This window comes from Limulus polyphemus, unplaced genomic scaffold (genome assembly GCF_000517525.1).
Source record: "Limulus polyphemus unplaced genomic scaffold, Limulus_polyphemus-2.1.2 Scaffold1184, whole genome shotgun sequence".
In the NCBI taxonomy this organism is placed as follows: domain Eukaryota; kingdom Metazoa; phylum Arthropoda; class Merostomata; order Xiphosura; family Limulidae; genus Limulus; species Limulus polyphemus.
Window position 1 is genome coordinate 54,302 of NW_013666794.1, and position 11,718 is coordinate 66,019.

An 11,718-nucleotide genomic window follows, 5' to 3' on the forward strand; every position below is an offset into this window, starting at 1 on the left:
AAACCTTATTTTCAATAAGCAATCCTGAAAAATATTTGGGGGTGCTTAACTTTTTTCCAGGTGTATATATAAATATAATAGTACTGTCTTTTGACTGTACATGTAACTGCTTCGCAGGGTGTGGATGGAGATTCATTTGGTCCACGTGGAGATACAAAGAAATTTTGAGTTTTGTATTTGACGTTTATTGGTTTTATTGGTGTTTTTGCGTTATGCGTTGGTTTTTACAATTACAAATCAGGGAAGCAGCTTTTACTGTCTCCAAAATGTAAAAACTGTAAGTTTGTGTGTATCTCCCCATAGACTCTACAAACATTCATGACAAATTTGGTGAAAATCCATCAAAAGGGGGCGAAGAAGTGATAGAAAACGCCTATAAAAACCGCAAAACTGAATACTTGCATGTATCTCTGAATGGTCCCAACAAACCCTCATGCCTACTTTGTGAAGATCCACTAACAAGGGGCGAAGTGATAAAAAACGCCAATACAAACCGCAAAACACAAATCTGAGAATTTGTATATAGCTATCCATAGACACAATGAAACTCCATATCACATTTGGTGAATATCTATCCACACCCTGCGAAGTAGTTACATGGACATACAACAGACAGTACTGTTATATTTATATAGATTACTAGCTGGAGTACCCGTCCCCTGGACGGAAATTATGTAAATTCATGATTAATGAAAGGTTATCTTAGGACATGAAAAGTTGCTTCCCTTTTATGTAATTGTAAGAAACGCAAAAAACGCCCATAAACACAGCAAATCTGAAGATTTTATTTGTATTTCCCCATAGACTCAATAAACCTTCATGTCAAATTTGGTGAAGAACCATCAACAGGGGGCGAAGTAGAGGTAGAAAACGCCCATAAAAACCGAAAATCTGTATGTACCCCCGCACAGACCTAATGAACCTCCATCCACACCCTGCGAAGTAATTACATGGACATACAATAGACAGGCACTCCAGCTAGTATAGAATATAATATGGATAAATATCAGCCATCGCTGTTTTTGTTGTCATAACACATGAAATGTAGCTCCAAAGGTAGAAAGTTTGTATGTGATGTATTGAGGTTTGTTTTTTTCTATATCACTACAGAAAATTAAACTGAATATTAAAAGGTACTGCAAATGATCTTGGTTTCCATTCGTTTGGTAATAACTTAGTGCGTACATGTGGACCTATATATTCCTTTATGACCTTAATCCCAACTAGTTTGGAGTCGGACTGTAATTTTCTAAGCCAAGAATTTTTACACTTGAATGGATTGCGCACTCGGTAACCACATAGGATGTGCATAACCGGTCATGAGAGTTAAAACTCGTGACCCTCAGACTGCTAATCGAGCGCCCTAACCAACAGTTCATGCTATGTTCACATGGACTTATTTATATACTGTACCATAATGTTTTCTGTTTCATTTAATATGGTAGTGCAATAATTTTTACAACTTACTCTATGTTGGAATTGAAAATATAAATCAGTCCATTTACTAAACATTGAGGAAAGTGATCTGAAACAAACAAAAAAACTTTGCATCATTTCCTATTAATAAATTTTATTATTATTATAGGGTCACACTGGAAATATTTGTTTTTAGGGTCCAGTTGTGTTTTAACCCTCATTTTTTGTATCCATCTTACTCTAGGTAATTACTTATTTTTATCATAAGCAAGAGCCAAAATGTTTACTCTCTGCTAACATGTTCCTGCACATGTAACTATAGTGGAAAACAGGCAGCTTTCCTATTCACATGAGTTTACTCTCTGCTAACATGTTCCTGCACATGTAACTATAGTGGAAAATAGGCAGCTTTCCTATTCACACGAGTTTACTCTCTGCTAACATGTTCCTGCACATGTAACTATAGTGGAAAACAGGCAGCTTTTCTATTCACACGAGTTTTCTACACAGTTCAAACTGGTGATTATATAGATATCAACTTTGAATGTCTTTGCCTCTAGTTTGTTACCTTCACATAAAATTTTGAGAATGACAGTTCTTCACCTTCTGATCTATTGTAACCTAGACAATGGATCAAAGAAAAAAAGAATAGTATTCTGATAATGTACTTGTAATAAAAGCTCTAAAATTGAAAAATAATGAGTTGTAATAAAAACTTTATTAAATAATCTAACTGTTAGGAAATGTATGTGTGTTATGTTTCAAGGGGGGTGAATTTTACCATATACTCCATCATGTGTATTCGTTCCACATTTTTGAGCTGCAGGCCAGTTTTGCCAGGTCTTGTGATAAAACATGCCAGTCTTCAGAGGAAGAAAGCAATATGGACGTACTCCATAGTACATTTATTTACAAGTATCACATAGGTAAACAAACAAAATACCTTCATGGAGGTAATTACAACAAGTGTACATTGTAAACAGTACCATTCATTGATTTACAGTGTAGAGAAAACACAAACAACAAAATCAGCATAGTAGATTTAGCTTAATACACTAAATTTTCAACAACCACATCTATGCTTGCTGGTATATCTTTTTCGAGATTGGTTATTAATATGTCAATATATATTTTATGTATTAACAGTCACATATGCACATCTACAAACCTCAGTTTAGTTGAGTTTGTGGCTTTATAATTAACTCTGTTTTTCTTTTTTTACTCATTTATTTAAGAATATTTAACTATAATACAAAATATTATAACACAAATCCTGTCAGTACAAAGGGAGTTTTAATTACAAGATGCAAATGGTGAGGAAAGAAAAGAATCACTTTACATTACACAAATACTCGGTCTACACCTATATAACAAACTTCAGGTTTTCAGTAACAAGAGAGTAAGCACATTTTTGTTTAGTGTTTATAAGATACACATGGCTTATTATTGATGATAAATTACACAAATTGTTTGATTTCCTGCTTCATAACTTTAGATATACATATTTACATCACATTAAAGCATTTCCTGTATAAGCTTATAATACTTGTTACATTTCTATTGATTACTAAAGAATACATATCAATAGTATCTAAGTACAGTTTCATATATTGTGCTCAGGAGAGTTCGTTGTCAGTCAAAGGTATGTATATAGAATATACATCAGCAAAAACATTGAACTATTCTTTTATGTGGATGACTTACAATACTTTTAGAGAAGCCTAGATTTCTGAAATGTTAATCCATTTCTAACCCGTAGTCTTATTTCACCATGACAACTAGTTAGAAATAGACTGTTCCAGGTTCAAAGTAGTCCTGTTTTACTGTGAGTACATTCTGTCCATCGCATAGCTTCTGAGTATTCTCTCTTAATTTTGATCTGGTGAACAACTATTTTATTTGGATGACCATAAATGGATCGAATTTAGTACATCATTTCTCACCTATAGTCAATTTCACACTGCCATAATTATATTTTTTTCATTTCATCAACTCTTAACCTGTGATCTGTTTCACACTATAGTATTTATATTCCAGAAATCCAATGTACTCATTCTTACCTGAGCTTCTTTTAAATATACAATTATGCATTCTGTCCATTTGCTCAGGACAATGATTCTAATCTTTTGTTTATTCCATATTTTGATGAATATTTAAAGTCCAATGTATCAATTCTATACATATATTAATCAAGAATGCACTACAATACATTGGAATGGTATTAGAATTCAAACAAAACAAGTGACAATAAATTCTGAGGAGACAAAACATTTAACTGTACGGTAACTTTAAATTTATAGCTTGTTATCAAAATACTTAGGATAAATTCAGCAATAACTAGTTAACAACTGAAATTATTAGCATACAATGAATTAAACTACAGTCACTATTACTATTTAGAGACAGTTTCTTTCACAGAAGTATTCCCTGGTAAAGCACAAGTTTAAGACTGCAACACACATTACTACATGTTAAGGAGTGAATTGGAAAGACAATCATTTAGAGAGTAATGGGTTGTTGATGGTATGTTGAAAATAAATAACCTAAGTTTATACAGCAGGTACCAGTATTTTGTATGGTATTACAGAAAGTTGTTTAGTCATCTAAATTATAGTATGGTTCTTGTGAGAGATTACAAGGGACACATTCTGAATTGAATTTCTTTTTTTTTCATAAAAAACAAAACAAATAGCAGTGAAATTCTGAACCAAATCTTCCAATTCATGAGTTATGCTCTTAATAAATTGTTAATAATATTTGTTTGCCTAATTATAATCTGTAATGTTTAGTTGCTTTTGGTTTTGTTAAGCAGTCAAACATACATGTGTGATTATTCTGAAACGTCTATCAAGAACCCAAGTGTTATATTAACTTGGGTTTAAGAAGGTTATTTGGTTTGGTAACTTAATCTATAAATGCACAGGTCAAGTAGACTGTTTCTCTATCAAGCCTGGGAGGGGGGGGGGCTATTAATATTGCAAAAGAGCAAGTTGATAGTTTGTGCCCAGTGAATGACTGTCTAGGTAGGAGTAGCCAGCAAACTGACAAAACAGCACTGTTTAACATTGCTAGCAGGTGTGGAACAGATTAATTGCTGCAGAGCAGATCCATTTGATTATTGCTCTTCTACTCCTCACTTATGTCCTAAAGAGAACTATCATGATGACATCTGAAAAATCTTCTTTAGTTGGACGTTTTACTTGCTAGATTGAGTCAAAGTGATACTAAAAAATTACACATCTTGTTTGCTAAATTCTGAAGCTTAGACAAACGTCAATAAAGTCTGAAATCATTCAAGAAGTACTTTTTTTTTTTGTCTAAAACAGCAATCATATCTATAACTTTACAAAGTACAAACACACACACACACAAACAAAAGCACCTTTTTTTTTGCCTGAAATTTAGTAAAGACTGAGCAAGCCAACATTAACAAAATTTCAACACGAAACACTTTTCTTCAGATAAGGACTGAGGAAGGAATAAGATTTAACATGTACAAATACAAGTGACTTTCTAAAGACAGTCTTTAAAGCTAAAGTCCCTGTTTAATTTTTTTTTCATTAGTATCACAAACATTCCCATAGCCTTCTATAGGCACTGGAGTAGTAATAGTCTGCCTGTATTTAAATGCTCAAAAATAATTATTAATTAAAGTATTTACAAAATAGTTGTTTTATGATTTGATACAAGGTTAAAGGCACATTGACACAAAATCAATAAAGAAAGCTAAAGAAATCAGTCTTTAAGTATCAAAATTTTAAATAGTACATTACTTCAATAAAACAGGCATTTAACTTCAAACAAATGAACAAATAAAGCAGATTTCATATGCTGAACCTAATACTGACTAGATATGCTAACTCAATTTTGGCAAGTTCTTGTGAAGAACTACCTACTTATATAGAATATTGGCAACCCCTCAAAAAAACTAAAGTCTAAATCAGTTGCTGGCACTTTTCACTGAAATGAACAGACCTTGCCTTCCATTGTTTGAGTAACGATTTCTTATGGTTTCTTTCGAAACATCTGCTACTTTCAAGCTTTCTCCAATTCTGTCTTTTTTCTATATTAGGATTATCTATCTACCAGGATTGCTGTAGATTTCTCCCAGATGAGTAATCGCCCCTGTCTGCAAGATGGCATGACTGTTCTGGAACTAGTTCAGAAACGTATCTTGACTTCTCTCTTGGTAAAATGTTGTCCTTTCCAGAACTGTTGATGGGAAAGGAGGTGCCACTACTGTGATGACAGTTCTTGAGGTTCTGTTCAACAACACAAAGAATGCTTAATTGATTGGCTTCAAAACAGTATCAAGTTTTGTTCTTAATTTGTCAAGAAGATTCAATATATATTATTATTCTAACTTAGTGACATCTAGGTGCAGCATTAATTCAACATATGGATAATTACTTAGCACAGAATTCCAGCTTGCTTAGCATTAGTTATGAAAAAGGTTTTTTTTTGTTTTATAAAAAGTAAATTATCAAATAAAGATAATTACTATTTGTGTTTTAACACCTGCCACATGAGCTAGCCCAACATCTTTTAGTACTTAGTACTGAGCCTAGGGTGGTTAATAGGAGGGGTCATTCCAGATACTGGTGATTTAGGGTTGTTTTGATAGATTTTGATGAATGAATCTCAGTACAACTTTTAAAATGAAAAAAAAGTTAAATATTAATGAAAATATGACATCATGAAATCTATGTGGATTATACTATGGTGGTACCATATTGGGTATTATACCATCCTTTTTATATTTACTCCTCTTTGTAGAAATGGCATTTTTAATTTAATAATTTTGGGAAATCATCTTGTAATGCATCATGCATATGTTTCAACTTCAACACTGCATCTTTGGGCTTTACTGTGTCATTAGTTTCACAAAATATTGAAACTAATGATTTCTTATATATGATTCTGATCTCCCTTTAGGTTTTTTTAGGTTTTTGCTGTCAATGCAGTAATCAACATTGGGATATTTTTAAATAAATTCTTCCATCACCCGATCCATACTTTGGCTTAAACACTACACTTAAAGCACCACAAATCTTCTTTTAGTCTAATCAAAACAACCCAAACCTTCTTGGAATGACTCATTTTTTTATCCATATCAAAATGCCAAGCTAGCTCATGTGGCAGATGTTAACAAAACTAACACAAACAGTAAACATATTTCTAACAAAAGTCATAAGATGGCAAATGTAGGTCTTCTGGAACTGAAGGAAGCACAGAAGAAAGATCCTTCACTGCAGAAACTTTGAGACAGTACTCAAGAAAAAGTTGAGCACAAGACAAAAGGGAAAGGGACTAACAGAATAGAAGACCAGAAAAGAGTGCTGCTGGCTCTATCAAGACAGTTCAACTGGGGAAGTCAAACAGATCATAGTACCAGCAGAATACCAGACTCAAGTGATGAAGTTGGCTCACGAGTCGATTGTGGGAGAACACCTGGGAGCAAAGAAGACAGCAGACAAAATCACCAATAACCTCCATTGGCCAGGAGTCAAAGATGTGAGCAAATTCTGCAGGTCTTGTGACATCTGCTATAGCACAATACCTAGAGGGAGGGTAGCCAAGGTGCTACTGGATGAGATGCCTCTGATAGAGGATATGTTCAGCAGAGTAGCTGTGAATTTGATTTGACCACTAGTACATGCTAACAGTAGATGACTAAGTGACACATTACCCAGAAGTTATAGCATTGCCAAAGATAGAGATGGACAGAGTAGCAGAAGCCCTTCTGGAAGTGTTCTGCAGAGTAAGTTTTCCAAAATAAGTCTTGAGTGACAAAAGGACCTAGTTTACCATAGAACTCATCAGCACTAGGCAGCTCTTTACCACCCCATACAACCCCAGATATAATGGACTTTGTGAGAGAGTCAACAGGGTCTCAAGAGAGATCATGCAACTGAGACAAGTACCTGCAATCAGTATTATTTGCTTACCGAGAAGTTCCACAAGTAAGTACAGAATTTTCACCCTTCAGTTACTGTATGGAAGAACAATATGAGGTCTAATACAGATATTGAAAGAGGTGTGGACAGGAGAAGATGATTCAGAAGTGAGAAACACATCAGTACGTGTTAGACCTCAGAAACTGACTGGAGGAGACCTGTGAACTTGCTTGAGAAAGGTTGTATGCAGCTTAAGACAGTCAGAAGCACTTCTATGATAAGTAGGCCACAGATCAACATTTCAAGATCAGACAGAAGGTGTTGGTTCTGCTACCCACAGACAACAACAACAACTCAACCTGCAGGGGAAAGAACCTTTTGAAGTGCAGGAAGTGGTCAACAGAATGGACTATAAGGTGAAAGTGGATGGACAGACCAAGATTATCTTGCCAATCTTTTGAAGAGGTACTTCAAGAGGGAAGAAGACCTAACTAGTGCAGAATGTTTGAGTAGAATTTGGGCAAGAGCTGAAAACAGTCTTAGTATATAGTATATAAAAAAAACTTTGGAAATATTTTTTCTTGAAGAGGGGCCTTATTGTTAAATATACATGACTGTTTACATTTAAGTTTAATGCAAGAATTATGATTTAGATAGTGTATATAGTGCAAGTGTTAAATTTAGTTACTTTTTAGGAGATTGCAAGTTTGTTTATGTAACTGTTTACAAATCATGCGATGCGTTGTTTAGTTCACTGGTTATGAATTGGTGACTGTTATATTATTGCACCATGCTACTAGAACTTTCAGAGTTTTTCTCGTTGTATTAATTGAGTATTATTGCATCATAATATCTAGTAGTTTGTGGAACTTACTAGACCTCCGTAGGGGTATAAATATGCATTGAAGATGTAGTTTGATAGTGATATCTAGATTGTTTGCTTGTGAATTAGGCCATAAAGAGCATGTAGTAGCAATTTTTAAAGTGAAATCATCACAGATATTGTAATAACAGAGTAAAAAAGAATAATTTACCTTGTCAATTGTGTTCTAAAGTAATTGAACCAGCCTGTGTGAACTTTGATGAAAAAGAGACAATTATTTAAAGCTCTGGATACAACTGTGATAACCAACAGTGTAATGAAAATTTTTACATACATTTGACATGTTTAACATATTGATTTAAAACAAGTGGATTGTGTGCTGTTTGTTTATTGTTGAAATTTATCGCTAACAAGTCACAGACACCAACTGTAAAAAATCCAGTCCATACATAAAACCTGACATACTTGTCATAAGACATTATGTTAGAACTATTATATTTTTTGACACTAAATTCTTTACCTAGTCCCTTACAAATTTTTAAGAATTAAAAGAATAGTATAATTAATTATAATCATGCTTTGCCAGCTTGTAATAGGCATTCACACTATAGTAATTGTTGTTTAACAAATGGCTTATATAAACATTTCCAACAAATACTGCATTTGTTATATCCCAGCCAGTCTTGAATTACTATCATTATACACTCTTCTAATTCTTGAAAATCTCCAAGAGACTAGATTAATAATGTAGTGTTAAGAAATATAATAAGCCTAACATGATGTCTTATGACAAGTATAATTAAATATATAGACATTGTTTCATAATAATAATAATACAGAGCAAGTTTTGTATGTTTCTTCAGTACATTCATGTGTAATAATGTCAACTGAACTTTCAAGTCTTTCTTACTAAGTTTTGCTGCCCCTTGGTAAAGGTACGAAACCAAACTATTAAACCGTTCTGGGGGAATAGGAAAGTTTTTGTTTTATCTGAAGTTACAGATTGTAAAGTTTTTTTTAAGCAAAACCTATACTTGAGTCAAACATCTAAAAAACTGAGTTTAGTTCTATGTCTGACCTTTGGTTCGACTTCCTGTGTCAAAAAGTTCTTTAGGAACTGAGCGATTGTCTCTATAATCTGGAGGGGCATCAGTTAAGAAGTTTGAAGGCACAAGCCCATGTACACCATTGATCTCACCCATGAAAAAACCATCTTCATCCACTTCACCGTATACATTGATAATGTCCCCAGTGTTGAAGGCTAACTCCATCTAGAGGTAGAAAATAGTATAGAGGCATTATTAAATTTTTTCTTTTATTAAAAATTAATTAATTGATCTGACTTATAACTAAACTAAGTTTTCACACTAGGGAAATATTTGCTATCATAAAAGTATAGCTAGGTGATTCAGTCATTACATGTGTACTATATAGCATCTTGTCACTGTCATATCAAAATCACAGATGTGTCTTTCAATTAGAAATGATAAATTTGTCATATTATCAAAATCGTGTATCTTTCAGTGTGTAAAATTGTGTTTTTTGGATATACATGGTTTTGATGTCATTCATTAATATACTACTATAAAATATTACCATGTTAGTTGTGAACAGTTTAGGTATATTATATTATGTAGTATATTGAATGTCATTATTTTCTATTGAAGCTTATTATTATTATTATGAAGACTGTTTTGCATTGTTAGCTTAATATATGTATTTAGTATGTTAGCTAAACCTCATGAGATATTATTGAGATTATTGCTGAAAATATTGTTAATAGTGAGGGTATCCAATTGATGAAACACTGCATTCTAATCTTTATAAGTAGAAACATCAGAAAAGTAGATAGTTTACTCTGCTCAGAAGTTAATATTATTTAATATATATTCAAAGATTTAATCAAAATATGTACATCTTGAAATGAAGAACAATGCTCCCTAGGCTTTTGCCTAAATGGTAACAGATGTGTTCTCTAGATATTGGCTTACACATCTTTTAACTGACCTGATAACAAGAGATACAATACTTTTGGAATATACCTCTAAGTCCACATTTGGAGACAGTTCTTGAGGATCATAATCATAAAGTGCCACCATCTTGCGTAAGGGCATGCCACTGACAGAGTCACTGTCTCTATTACCTAATACACAGAGGAAAGAGAATGAGTAATAAACAACAATGATAAAGGCTAACTACCATCTGCTTTTATAAATGCTAGTAATTGATCTAGGTTATTCTTTAATCAAAACTAAATTTCTAACAGCCACATTTGTTTAACATTTTATGTATTTTTTTTTAACCATTAACTAAAAAAAAGTAGTTCATTTGGTAAGTAAAGGGAGTATTAATTTTTTTCCCATCAAAGGCTGAAGACCATTAAGAATAAGTTTAATAACAAAATAAGGCCATTTAAGTCCCGTTAGAATTTATGTAAGTTCTGTTTGTTTCAGATATTTGAACAAAGCTGCACAAGGACTACCTACACTTGCCTAATTTTGATCTGATATACTCTTGGGTTTTGATCATCTATGGTCCCAAAGTGCACAGTTAAATTTTCCAACAATGGGAGGTGAACCATGAACCCTCACTGATAATTACTAAGAATGTTCTGATATAATGTTCTTTAAATGAAAGATCTACAACTATACTATAATTTTCGTTTTGAGAAAAAGCTTCAATTTTTTGTATTTCGTTGTTAAAATGTCATTTTTTAAATGGGTTATATTCTTTCATTACTGAAAGGATTTAAATATTTTACGTTATGCTATGTAAAACAAAAAACTGGTTCTCAGTATCCAGGTTGCTATTCAACTGTGTACCAATGTTGCCCAAGAAAGAAAAATGTTAGGAATAAATAAACCTCACACCTCAAAATTGGAGGGCATTCTCAGTGACTTATGAATATATTACATTACCCAACACTCAACTTTCATGTATTGCTGACTTGACCTTTAAGTATTTCTTTTGATTTACCTTTTTTATATTAACATAAACCATTCTAATTTTTTTTTAACAAACTGTATGCATCAAAGGTACATCATTGCTCCAAAGGTCAGACTTCAGTTATGAGCAAAAACGTTAGGAACCATTGCTCTAAACAATACTACTCTCATCATTATGCAGTGGAAGAAGATGAAGAAAAACAAATTCAACAGAAACAAACCCCTGACAATCAATTAATTTTATATGGTCTTACCACTTTGTAGCAAAAATAGCTGAAATTTTGCTTTCTTTAAGGTTTTTCTAGTAATAGAACCAGTATGATTACTATAAATATATATAATAATTTACTACATTCCAGCAAATCAATGATTTTAACTGGACTTTCAGTTACCTAGAGAAGGATGCTGTCCAGAAAATGCATTTTCATTCAGAAGCTGTTCCTCCTCCATTTGAACCTCGGAAACCATGTTACATGGGACAAATCCTACTCTACCATTGATTTCTCCTTTGTAATACCCATCTGGGTCTTTATCTCCATAAATCTGTGAATGAAGAGCTATGTTAAGTGACAAAGAATTGTTTTTAATCTCCAAAACAATAGATATGCATACACTTGTCTCTCTCTCTCTCTCTAAC

General features: G+C 33.0%; 1 protein-coding gene across 9 annotated transcripts in view; it reads right to left on the reverse strand.

The window, feature by feature from the left end:
* Positions 1-2,280: 2,280 nt before the first annotated feature.
* The window catches only part of LOC106462501 (RIMS-binding protein 2-like), a 179,356-nt gene continuing 169,918 nt past the window's right edge, over positions 2,281-11,718 (reverse strand). For 8 of the 9 annotated variants that reach the window (XM_022389783.1, XM_022389780.1, XM_022389781.1 and 5 more), the window contains 4 exons: positions 11,474-11,624; positions 10,179-10,279; positions 9,215-9,407; positions 5,395-5,678 (listed from right to left, as the gene is read on the reverse strand). In XM_022389783.1, the coding sequence (XP_022245491.1) occupies positions 5,653-5,678; positions 9,215-9,407; positions 10,179-10,279; positions 11,474-11,624 (471 nt within the window). In that variant the 3' untranslated portion in view covers positions 5,395-5,652. Of the gene's footprint in view, positions 5,679-9,214; positions 9,408-10,178; positions 10,280-11,473; positions 11,625-11,718 lie in introns of all 9 variants that reach the window. The other variant, XM_022389779.1, reaches the window with a different exon arrangement.